The sequence below is a fragment of the Haliotis rufescens genome, unplaced genomic scaffold (genome assembly GCF_023055435.1).
Source record: "Haliotis rufescens isolate VD_foot unplaced genomic scaffold, xgHalRufe1.0.p SCAF_76, whole genome shotgun sequence".
Classification (NCBI taxonomy): Eukaryota; Metazoa; Mollusca; class Gastropoda; order Lepetellida; family Haliotidae; genus Haliotis; species Haliotis rufescens.
Window position 1 is genome coordinate 1,592,263 of NW_025964368.1, and position 12,707 is coordinate 1,604,969.

Genomic DNA, 12,707 nt, shown 5'->3' on the forward strand with positions numbered 1-12,707 from the left:
TTGCTGTAGTCATGCTGTAGATGTGCTTATAACGAACTACGGTTATAACGAACTAAAATTAGTAGTCCCTTTGAGTTCGTTATAACCGTAGTTTACTGTAATTAGTTTTCAACACAATCACCTCCGAGGACCATGCACTTCAGCCAAAGATGCCCGGATCCCATTGGTTTCGAAGGCTTCCTGCTGGTGTATTAAAGTCTTCCACAGCAGAAATGACATCATCATCATCATTTGCATAACGCTTGGGAGACAGTTCTTTCTTCTAGTTCGGAGGTGGACATCTGAAGGTGCCCCATCGGGTGACTGTAGAGGATGGTCAATGAGTTCACTGTCATTCATGTATTGTGACATGATGTAGTTTAGATGAATCAGAATCCGCACCAGTTGTAGAACCAGGATTAGTCTCAACATCACCACTTAATAACAGAAGGACGCTACTCGTGAATTGGCAGAACTGACAGAAGTCATTGTTTACCTTGGGATGGGTCAAAGTCCACTGATAACTTGGTGTCCGAGATATCCGAAGCTGGGTCGCACAAAACACATCCCGATGTAATTGTACTAATGTACATCCAACCATAGTCACACAAAAGATCGAAAATGTCACACAGAATATGCGGTAACTGAGATCGACTCCCGAAGTCCAGTGTGTGTCAGGTGTGCACGTGTCACAATGGTCGCCATGTTGTGAGCGGGGTCGACCTGACAGGTTGAATATTCCTATCCGGGATCGCCAGAGATTCACAGAAATACCCATGATTTGTGCGTCACAGCCTTCCAGAGTCACTTAACTTACGTTTTTATGTAAGTTTGACTGGATCTTTAGATGTTTTCATTGATGATTTATGAAGAATTGAGAGCCACAGTCAATTGTGCTCTCTCTCTCTCTCTCAAGGGAGACAACAACAGACTAAGCAGATTAGAATGATATTGGTCTTTAGTGGTCTGATCTTTCGGGAGGTAGTCCACCAATAGGATTCCTTGGAATCCCCGCAATGCTCACGAGAGGTGATTAACTGGACCATTTCTGAGCAGAAGTCTTGGAACCTAGCCTGATGAAACATTTGTCATGCCAAGTTCATTCCTGTTTTCTACTCTCTCAGCAAATTTGCCTACAATAGCAGAAAGAGTGCGGCGTTAAACAACAAACAAACAAACAAACCATAGCAGAGAAGGGTAGGTGCCCGTTTTTTTCTGGAAACCTTCCGGATCTGCCCACTTTGGACCCGGCCAAAGTCCTTTCAGTTGGAGAAACTTGATGACAGAGCGGTAGCAATTTGTTTCATTAACAGGGAATACCTAGCCTATTTGATGCCTGTAGAAATTTACCGCCTTGTTGTGTATTTGGTTCAAATGCAGCATAGAAGCACTGTACATTACATGCAAAGAGATAAGAGTGTACTTATACATCCTTCGTAGTCTCAGACCTTTTCAGCCATCCCTCGTGTGCTGTTCTGCCTTGAGGTCTCCCTGTGAAAATCGTTTCTTGGTGTCACTTTGGTCAGTACAACTTACCTTTCTCCGGATATTGTATGCACTAAGTTGGATGCTTACGAAAGAATTCACAATCGAAGTTTATAGTTTGTTTGTGTATGTGCTATTCATTGTAACTTTATTTTAAGTGTCACTACCTTTATCAACGAGCGTAGATATATTTGAGTTCAGAATGTGAATGACGTTCATGAGTCAAGGATTAATTACATTACTTTTACTTATGTGAGAGTTTATTTGTAGTGGGTGTCAGTGGCAGCAAATGACTGAAGCACTTTTAAATAACCGGATGTTGTAGTTGGCAGATGTCAACAGGAGTGAGTGAGTATGGTTTTACGCCACTTTTAGCAATATTCCAGCAATATCACGGCGGGGGACACCAGAAATGGTCTTCGGCGTGACGAGCGAACGCTTTAACCACTAGGCTACCCGTCGCCCCAATTTCAACAGGAAGTGTTCAGAGTTTATGCCCCTGGTTGTTGTAAACAAAACTAATGACAGGTTTGATCGTTCAAAAAGACTCGGAATGGGACAGTTTCTAGACGGATGGCTGTACCCTATAAGAGTGACATGATTTGAGGTCTTTTTCGACCCTCTTTGCGTCTTGGCAACTTGCCAAGTTCCAAAAAACGATCTTATCCATACAGGTATCTGCCGCGAGTCCATATGAAAGTATTGAAATACAGTTATCTTAGTGTTAACTCGCTTTGTTGGTCCAGCTGTAAACTCATTCACTTTGATTCTCCGGAGATCTGTCATGGACGCAGAAACATGTCATGGGTACCGAGAGAGCTATTCCGCATTCACTGAAGGGTCATAATTGTGTGAAATATTTCTATTTCACTATTTTGTGTCGATATTGTTACTGTTTGTGATGAACATAGTTTCTATTAGTTCATAGGTGGCACAATTCTGATGTTGGCCTGTTTTATATGAAACCTATGATAGTGGGTTCGAATCCCGGTTCGCCCCGATTATATGTTTCTAGGTTTGTCAGCACCATATCCGTGCACGTTGGTTTCACCTAAGTGATAGACGTCTGAGACCTGCATCACTTCGGGCTTTCCTCCCATATTAGCTGACACGTCGTGAGATAACTCGAACTCTGTTAAAAGCGGCGTTAAAACCTAACTCACTCATTCAAAGTTAGTCAAGTTGTAGAAGATACCTACTTGGGTGAAATGCAGGAGGGCAGTTGGCTGATGTCACTCGAATGATTATAGTAGTAACTTGCAAAAGTAGTTCCAAATCGAATGTTGTTGGCCCAAATTATTTCACTTGAATGATCTAGGCCATATTACGTCGGTTACAGTCACATGTAATGTAAGGAAGAGAATTTGTGGATTTCAAATGGATGTACATTTAAAAGACATAAAATTCTTACACAATGTCCTCCAATCACAGCCTGCAGATAGCTCTCGATCTGCACCGAAGGCTCCCTACGAAAACCGCACTGTCCCAACTGGTTCTGATTTGGTGTAGTAGAACCTAGAAGCCAAGTGAGGTCAAGTCATAGCCTGTTGGTCCATCTTCCGTCGTAAGCAACTTCTCGGAAACCACTGGACCAATGTAGTTACTTCACTTCACTTACTTTTTCCAACCTATTTTTTCAGTTGGTTTGAATCCGATTTTCAATAGACCAACGTCAAATTAAAAAAAATAAAAAATGGACGCCATCACATTACTCAGTCATTGTGTTCGAAATTTAATGTGGGAGACAACACACGTTCAGTTTTTGCGATCATAAATTTTGACCTTTGCGTTTTCACCACACTGGAAGATGAAACTGTTTAGGGCTATATTTAATGAGTGAGTGAGTTGGGTTTTAAGCGGCTTTTAACAGTATTCCGGTTATATCGCGGCGAGTTAGTTTAATGTTGGAAGAAAGCCCGAAGTGATGCAGGTTTCAGACGTTTACCAAGAAACCCATGAGCACGGGTATGGTGCTGACAAACCTAGAAACATAATCGGGGCGAGCCGGGATTCGAACCCACAATCATAGGTTTCTGGCGTGCCCAAGGGACGCAAGACGTATAAAGCTGGACTATGGGAACCAGTTGCATGAAGTTATGATGCATACCATTTTCAAGAAGTCCTACAAAAAGATCGACAGGCGAAAAAAGACTGGGACAGCTGTGAGACTGCTGCTTCATACATTTAAGCAAGTCTGGATGGAACGAAAGGTACATGTAGGTACACCTTTAACACAGATCTCAACACTTTTAGCAATGACATTCATCTTATTCTCTTTATCTTTGGATCAGATATGATGATTAAGATCAATCACGAATGGCTCTCTTCGTTGGAAAGATGATATTCATATTGCTAAACAATTTCCACAATCAAAAGAAACCACTACTAATAGCAGATTCATTGTGAAAAACGAACTAAAATCAGGGTAATTATAAGAAATCTGCACAAATCCATGCACAATTTTCACGCCAAGAATTACATGAAATTGATGCAGTATGGATGTATTGCAACCAAAATGAATGTTACATTTAATTAGTTATTATACTATAGGCCTATGCGGATTGAATATTAAATTGGATAGAACCTACTTACTATTTACAAGACACGGCAATTCAAAGAAACAGACTTGGCAGTCAAATGCATTTGAAATTGTGAATCAAAATTATATTCAGGTTGAAAAGTTATGACAAATTGTCAACGTCCTTTTAAGATTGTCACTATCTATTTATGAATGTAACTGAATTTCATTTTTCACTGCAACGTACATGTAGACGTCCAGCTGCTTCCATTAAAACGAATACCCCAACATGACCAGTGATCAGTGTCCAGTAGAGATACACAAACGTCTCAGGTCCAACTTTGACGAAGAGCAGTCCACCAAGAAAAGGAAACAGTGTTATTCCAACACCATTGGCCACAAAAGAAGACGATATGAGAAGAGGATGAAGAGTGACTACTTCTGAGGTTCTTGCCAAACTTGCAGCAAGTAGTGGACCGGCACACCCTCCAAGCAACGCCACGGCAATCCATAGTAGAGTCTGGTTGTTGGCAGAAGCCGATAAACTCAGAGCTGTCCCTCCCAGGATCTCTCCAAGCAGGCAGACCACAAAGAGCTGGGAGTGAGTGATGAACCTAAGTGATACTGTACTCACGCTGCGTGTTACAAGGGAGCTGATTGATATCAAAGATGTCATTGACATCATGACCGTTTTGGTCATGTGCAGATCACTATGTACGCCGTAGACGGTTAGCATGGATGACAGGAAAACAGTTGACGCTCCGATCAAGAAGAACATAAACAACAGACACACCAGAAAAATCATCTGACAGGATGTGTATCTATCTGAATCTGACACATGGTTATATGGCGTTGTTTCAGTGAATGCTTCTTGACGTTCTTTGATCCAGTAGTAGACCTGAGCCAACCCACTTGGAAGGATGAACATACCACAGATGAAATACACCCACTGCACATGCGTAGACTCTATGGGAATTCTAGAATCTAAATGTCGGTCCGGAAAGTTCTCAGTGGTCTCATTGCTTTCGAACCAGTTTTTTGAATGGTTCTGAACTTTATACACTGGTACTGCAGTGTTGAGATCAGATCCGACAGCTAGGAATGGTTCGGCCATAAGTGGAACTTGAACTGCTGCCAATGAGGAGGCACATATGATAAACTGGAAAGCGCCTCCTTTCTTGTCCCACAGCTGACTGGCAGCCTGCATTGTATCTGAAAGTAACATGACTGCAATAACAACGCTTCTATTACAAATATCTTATTTTAACAAACTACGTGAACAGTATATTTGTACAAAGGCATGTCATATGAAATCAAACTTCTATCATGATAAAACAAACATCCAACCATAGAAGCTTTGTTGAAGTAATGTTACAATGTGACAACATAACGTATACATACAGCTCTCACTTGACCCTCTGGACATTCCGTATACACAGACCAGGAAATACACCAATGGCAGTGACATGACCAGAGGTATTGCTATCATGACTGCACATCCAATTATGAGTGTTATCCCTAGCTGGAGATGGGTGGAGAATCTGGTCGCAAGGGCACCAGAGAGAACACTCCCTGCTACAGCTCCGAGTCCAAATACTAGGAACAGATACGAGAGCGAGTCCAGGTCTGTCTGCAGCAACAGCTGTAGATCCAGGAGGGTCGTGCCGAGGATACAATCGCTCATACCCTACAATACGAAGCAAAAAGCGAGGAGGTTATAATAGAACAAGCCCTGGACAGCATTTAAGTTATGTGTCTTTTCCTTTCTGGCACAGGTTTTAAATTTCTTATTGCAATGTAAAGGGCACACTGTTATCCATTAGGATAAGTACCAACAGCCTTATGTCAATAGTAAAGTTATGCAGGTGCAGTTTCAAACAGGTTCATATTGATCATTGCACTTATCAGGCTGTTCCATGTTCTAAAGATTTTGTGTTCCCTGATATGGTTTAGACATTTTGAAGAGCATGGTGAATGTCCTATTAGGTCTTCACAGTGTTTTGTTTCTGGGTGTTTGGTTCGCACCAAATCTATTGTGGCGGGGCTAATTCTTACAGCGACCCTTTTGTCTCGCCTTTCTGGATAAAATCTTAGACGTTCTCACCTTGTTATAATAAGCCCCAAACAACCAAAATGTTTGGAATAACTTGGATCGGAGAGTATGCAGCTCTGCCATCCTTGAATTAGAAAACAGAAAACGCTGTTTTAAGATAAGGTGCAACCATTAGATTTCCAGGATGGGAGGGGTGGGGTGATCAGCATTTATGTTATTAATGTTTAGGAACCCGATTACGTTGTCCAACATAACAAGGTAAATAATAAGAATAATGAACTGTATTCTTTGGACACGTGTAAAACATCAGTCAAACTGAGGCTTGGTTATATTTTCAGAGCCTAGTAGAATTGACTTGTTTTTGTGACGAGTGCCACTGCTTGGGCAGGATACCGTCACCTTTTCGTGAATACCTGACATTTTCACTCTTTGATAATGATTCATAAACATTATTATTACCCACAGGGGTTAGCAATAACCGAGTTTACAAACATTGCATGTGCACTACTGCAAATATCACTTCAATGTATTGTTTACGTCACCCCGACGGCATAGTTGACGGCACAAGTACCAGGTCGTCAACTGCTGCCTTTAATGGATATATGTTTTTTTTTCTGTTTTCATGGCGACAAGTTGGATTTTGATTATGGTGTGTACCTGACATAGAAATACAAAGTTCCGAATCCCAATTCCATACTCTTGTATACGGACAGACATACATGTATAAGATGGATTCTCTCATCAAATTAAAGTAACAGTCAGATGATTTGTTCTTTTGAATTTGTCATCTTCTGATGACCCTTGTTGTATCAGGAATGATATACTCTAATATCTTGTTATTTCAGATGCAGCTTTTACTAAGTATATCACCGGCACTATTTTCACACGGTCATGCATGTCCATCCCGATCCGTGAAGATCTAGGGTAGGATAAGTCTTCAGCAACCCATGCTTGCCGTAATTGGCGACTATGCTTGTCATAAGAGGCGACTAACGGGATCGGGTGGTCAGGCGCGCTGACTTGGTTGATGCATGTCATCGATCCCAACTGCGAGGATCGATGCTCATGATCACTCGATTATTTACAGACCGCTGTCATGTAGCTGGAATATTGCTGAGTGCGGCGTTAAACAACAAACGAACAAACATTTCCATCCGAAAACATCATGTTGATAAATGATAGTCAAACAACAACATATACATGTGTTTATGTGTCAAAGTATGGCATCAGGGCCATGGCATCTATGACATGTATCCATTCTCAGAGGTTCGTTTCAGGCGTCAAACGCGTCAATCATGCTGTAAGCAATAGAGTTGCTGCGGCCGGTTAACGCACGATTTCTCAGAAAGTTATGTTAAGCATTATTGAATGAAATCTTAAATACAATTAATGTAAAAGATTACAAACAGAAGTCAGGATATACAGTGAACACTTTATAATAAGACACTGCAATAATAAGGCTAATAAACGAACAGTAAGTACGGATGCGACGATAGGCTATCCTGCTTTGTGCTCATGGTAATTCTTTTGGAATTAATCGTAGGTAAATAGTATATCTCGTATACGGCATGAAAAGGGAGTTCTTTCGAACTGAGTGCGATGTTTCACTGTGGTTACTACTTTCTAATACTATTCTGAGTCTACGTCTCATTGCGGCATAATATAACAAAACTAGTTATGCTTGCCCTGACGCAATCTAAGTAGAAAATACGCAGAATAACTTTCGCAGCACACATACATGTACTTTAACATCTTTTATTTTTAAAATATATATTGATTTAAAACTTTAAAAAAAACGAAAACAAACTTTTTCGCATAATACACAACCACTGATTGATATCTTACACATTTAATCTTTGAAAGTTGAAAAATGTGCCTTTTCCGCATTAATTTTACAACATTTTAAGCATGGTATGGGGTCGTGTGGTTGCAAATTAATTTCCCTAATTTTATTAGGTATTATACATATTCCCTGATTTAACATCAAGTTTGTTGGACATATTCCCTGAAATTACCTTTGAGGCTCCCATATGGTCAAACTTACGAAAAACAATCGAGAAGACAAATTAATTTGACATGATAACAAATACCTTTCACTTAACGTAACAGTTAGTCTTAACTGTAATCAAAACATAGGATAGAAATGAGATTAAAATACTGTGAAATGCGGCATGCTGAATGGGTAGTTCTCTTGTAACCAGTTTGATGTTTGTGCTTCAGCATTGTACTCAACTGAAGACGTTGTCTCTGACAAGAACATGTCACTTCGACAGGCTATACAGTTTGAATCCAACTATGGAGGACAAGGTTTCACCCGGTGTAACTATGCTGGTACAAAGAAATGTCAGACCAACAGATGGAGATGTTTCAAGGCTAAGCCGCTTTGTAACCAAGTTGCCACTCAAGTCTGACATGTGTCAACAAAAACTAAATTGTTCTTGTTTGTTAAGTCAATCCTATGTTTGATGTAGCATTGTTTTGGTGACAGTAAAGACTAATGGTTAAGATAAGTGAAAGGTATTTGTTGTCATGACAAATAAATTTGTGTTCTCTTAAATAATTTGTTTTTTTTTGACCATATGAGAGCCTCAAAAGTAATTTCAGGGAATATGTCTAAAAAACTTGATGTTAAATCAGGGAAAATGTATAATACCTGAAAAATGCAGAGCCAAATTGTTCCTTTTATACCTCGTCCATTTAAGACTCACCTTGTGGAATCTGAAGAGGAACAGTTGCCTCCAACCCTGTCTCTCTCTGGCGATAAATACAGCATTTAACCATCAGGGGGCGGTCGCCCACGTTTAAACCAATAAACTGAATAAACCATATATTCATCATTTACACAATGCAATCTGGGACAGGGTTGATTTCGTGAACTGACATGTGAAATATCGGATTAATATGTAAATGCAAAAATTGTTTTACGACATGATACCAGCATGCAGAATGATCTAAATGCATATGGTCAAACACCGGTTCCAGCAGGTACTTCCAGCAAACAATTACTCTGATAAGACGATCTGGGCACAATTCACAATTCAATTAGCGCGGCTAAATAGCTGTGAGCTGCTTTGTTCCATAACGTGTATGTATATGTGAGTTATACTTTTAATAATCCATCATGTTTAAATAGTCGGTATGTTAATTGATTTCGTTAACTACGCCATTATTGCAAATAATGATCAATAATTCTTGTTATGTAATTTCATTTCGCGTCACCATTCATTCTTTGTGGTAATTCGTACTGGTATGCCACGTATATTTTTCATATTTTTTCCAAGGTAATAGCTTTCAAATATTTGACAAGATTAAAGAAACTATTTCATTGATAATCTTGTCATCTTGTAATGACAGTCATGAATGAACGATGTTACTAAGGACACGATTCAAATAGTGACAGTTATTTACACAATTCATGTCACCCGTAAAGATCCGTAAAAGGCGACAATGCTTGTCGTAAGAGTTGGTTGCTTGGTTGGTTTGTTGTTTAACGCCGCACTCAGTAATATCCAAGCTATATGACGGCGCTCTGTTAATAATCGAGTCTGGACCAGACAATCCAGTGATTGACATCAAGAGTATCGATCCACGCAATTATGATAACGGTAAGGGCCGCCGATATTGGAAATTCGTTTTAAGTGCATTTAAGTCTACACTTAACATACAAGAATGTGGTTTAATAAATGTGAAACTATATGCTCAGGTCATAAATACCTGGCATTATCAATCATTATTCTTCATGGTATATTGGGATGTAAAGTTTCCACATCAATCGTCATCGAAGAAGTGCTGCTACATTTTCATGTTGATTTCTCCTATTAACAGGAGGAGGCACATACAGTTACATTGTAGGGCCCCGAAAAAAAAGGAAGCATCAAGAGTGAAGAATCAACGTGATGCACTTAATACATATCTTCTAACTTATATCCAGTACCAGTTTTCTCCTTTGTTGCTTTTTGGAATCTACACACGAAGCATCTCATCAATTCTAATAAAAGTTGTTTATCCGTAATATCTTCGATACGTACAAGGTGGAAACAGTCTTGGATGAAGCCTTATCTGCTTTGTTTCTGACCAACACTTCGTCCACAAGAGTATCTCGTCCAGCAAAGAACACGACAAAGGACAAGGTCAAAGTGTGTTCTTACATACACAGACCAGCATTTATATATCGTACCTAAAGTACTGTAGGAGGTACTTGCTACGATGTATGTGATTGTTTTGTAAGTGTTCTAATTATTTCAGATTCGGATCTTTGCCGTGCGTAAACCACATCATCAGTCTCAGTCTGCACATCTTCCAAATGAAAAGACTACATCAAAAGATAAATCACAGTCGCTCCGTCCATGCCCTGAATCTCCTCCCAGCCAACAGTCGCTGCATCCTACCAACACCGTTTCTACTCTCCTTAACAATGTGTTTCAAGAATTCTATCACTAGCCAAACAGCACCAACAGGACACTTCGGACCAGCACCTACAGGACACTTCGGACCAGTATCTTAAGGATACTTCGGACCAGTATTTACAGGACACTTCGGACAAGCACCAACAGGACACTTCGGACCAGTATCTTCAGGACACTTCGGACCAGTATCTACAGGACACTTCGGTCCAGCAACAACAGGACACTTCGGTCCAGCAACAACAGGACACTTCGGTCCAGCACCAACAGGACACTTCGGTCCAGCAACAACAGGACACTTCGGTCCAGCACCAACAGGACACTTCGGTCCAGCAACAACAGGACACTTCGGTCCAGCAACAACAGGACACTTCGGTCCAGCAACAACAGGACACTTCGGTCCAGCACCAACAGGACACTTCGGTCCAGCACCAACAGGACACTTCGGTCCAGCACCAACAGGACACTTCGGTCCAGCACCAACAGGACACTTCGGACCAGCACCAACAGGACACTTCGGACCAGCACCAACAGGACACTTCGGACCAGTATCTTCAGGACACTTCGGACCAGTATCTACAGGACACTTCGGTCCAGCAACAACAGGACACTTCGGTCCAGCACCAACAGGACACTTCGGACCAGCACCAACAGGACACTTCGGACCAGCACCAACATGACACTTCAGACCAGCACCTGCAGGATACTTCGGACAGTACTCAGTACTCAGCAATATTCCAGCTATATGACGGCGGTCAGTACATAATCGAGTCTGGACCAGACAATTCAGTGATTGACATCATAAGCATCAATCCACGCAATTTGGATCAATGACAGGGGACCTTTCATATCTGAACCAGCATGTCAATGTTACAATATAAAATGCACTACAATTAGGAACCATATCTAACAAAATCAAAAGTTCTTAGCACAAATACATCTGCTCAGATCAGCTCAGAACAATTTCCCGGTGAATACCTCTACGGGATGTTATATATTCAAGTTCTTGTAGTCATGGCATGGTATGATTTGTGAGAGGTTTATTGTACATCTGTATTTGGTGAAGACTTCTCGCATCAAAGAGTAATATAAAACAATAGCGTATTGTGTTACAACAAGCAAACATGTTGTTTTGGTATACGAATTGTGGATGATTGTGGGTTCGAATCCCGGTTCGCCCCGATTATGTTTCTAGGTTTGTCAGCACCATACTCGTGCTCGTTGGTTTCACCGAAGTGGTAAACGTCTGAGACCTGCATCCCTTCGGGCTTTCCTCCCACATTAAGCTGACTCGCCGTGATATAACTGGAATACTGTTAAAAGCCGCGTTAAACCCAACTCACTCACTCACTATTTTCGCGCAGTGCTTATTTTCTGTCCTTCATCAATTGTCGTTCCATCCGTAATGTGTTGATGACATTGCATTCCACTAACAGACAATTTCCATCACATCTGCCAGCGTGACAGGCTTTAATTGGTAAAATGTCTTATTTATACAAATCGAAATTGACACCGTGACAAATGTGTTCAATGATTTCGTTATACTTGAATGTAAAGCATGACAATTCCGCGCGTGTCATTAACTGAATGCATATGTGGCAGTGCTATCTGACAGCTTTTATTCTGTCTGCGTGCACCATAGTCTGGAGTCAGCAAAAGTGAGAACCCTATACAGATAGCATGGTACTGATTAGTGAAATTATAACAATAATATAAGATACATGTGCTGATAGTGGGGTGTTAGAAATTTTACGAGCTCAATTGGCTTGGACACATGCGACAAAGTAAATCATTCTGGGAAATATTTGTCTGATCTACCTTGTGTCCGCTATCGACTCACGGCATGGTAATTCAGGGTGTGAACAGGGACGTCACACACCATGACCATTACATCATGACGTCGTGATGTCCGTACAGCAACCGACCTATGACCGGCCATGGTCAATCAGTCAACTAGAGTTTTAACGTGCAATGTAAATATTATGTTTAGCTATGTTCAATTGTAGTTTCCTTTATTTTGTTAGAAAGGGGACAATAAAGCAATTTTTACATGTTGAAGATTATAACGTTAATTATCCAGTAGCTGTTGATTTCCAAGCCTTATATCACTTTAGAGGAAAAACATTTCGACCAGCATAGATTGCTGGGGACAAATTCTATTCCGGGCCGTCCGGCTCGATGGATTTGTTGATTGCAATTCACCCAACGGCGTGGGACTTTGCAGATAAACAGATTTGTCTGGACAATGCACAAACAAAGAAAGAAACAA

The 12,707-nt window shown here is 40.7% G+C and overlaps 1 protein-coding gene across 1 annotated transcript; it reads left to right on the plus strand.

Moving 5' to 3' along the window:
- Positions 1–4,271: 4,271 nt before the first annotated feature.
- On the plus strand, positions 4,272–11,118 carry LOC125376776 (extensin-1-like). Its single transcript, XM_048388681.1, has 3 exons — positions 4,272–4,413; positions 8,256–8,420; positions 10,556–11,118. The coding sequence occupies exons 1-3, from the start codon at positions 4,272–4,274 to the stop codon at positions 11,116–11,118; spliced, it is 870 nt and encodes a 289-aa protein (XP_048244638.1).
- The last annotated feature ends 1,589 nt before the right edge of the window (positions 11,119–12,707 follow it).

Excerpts from the sequence above, each read along its gene's own strand:
- LOC125376776 (XM_048388681.1), top strand. The coding sequence starts at position 4,272 with ATGACCAGTGATCAGTGTCCAGTAGAGATACACAAACGTCTCAGGTCC. Across the intron at positions 4,414-8,255 it reads ATATGAGAAGAGGATGAAGA|CATTGTACTCAACTGAAGAC; the intron begins GTGACTACTTCT and ends TTTGTGCTTCAG. Across the intron at positions 8,421-10,555 it reads TTTCAAGGCTAAGCCGCTTT|TATTTACAGGACACTTCGGA; the intron begins GTAACCAAGTTG and ends ACTTCGGACCAG.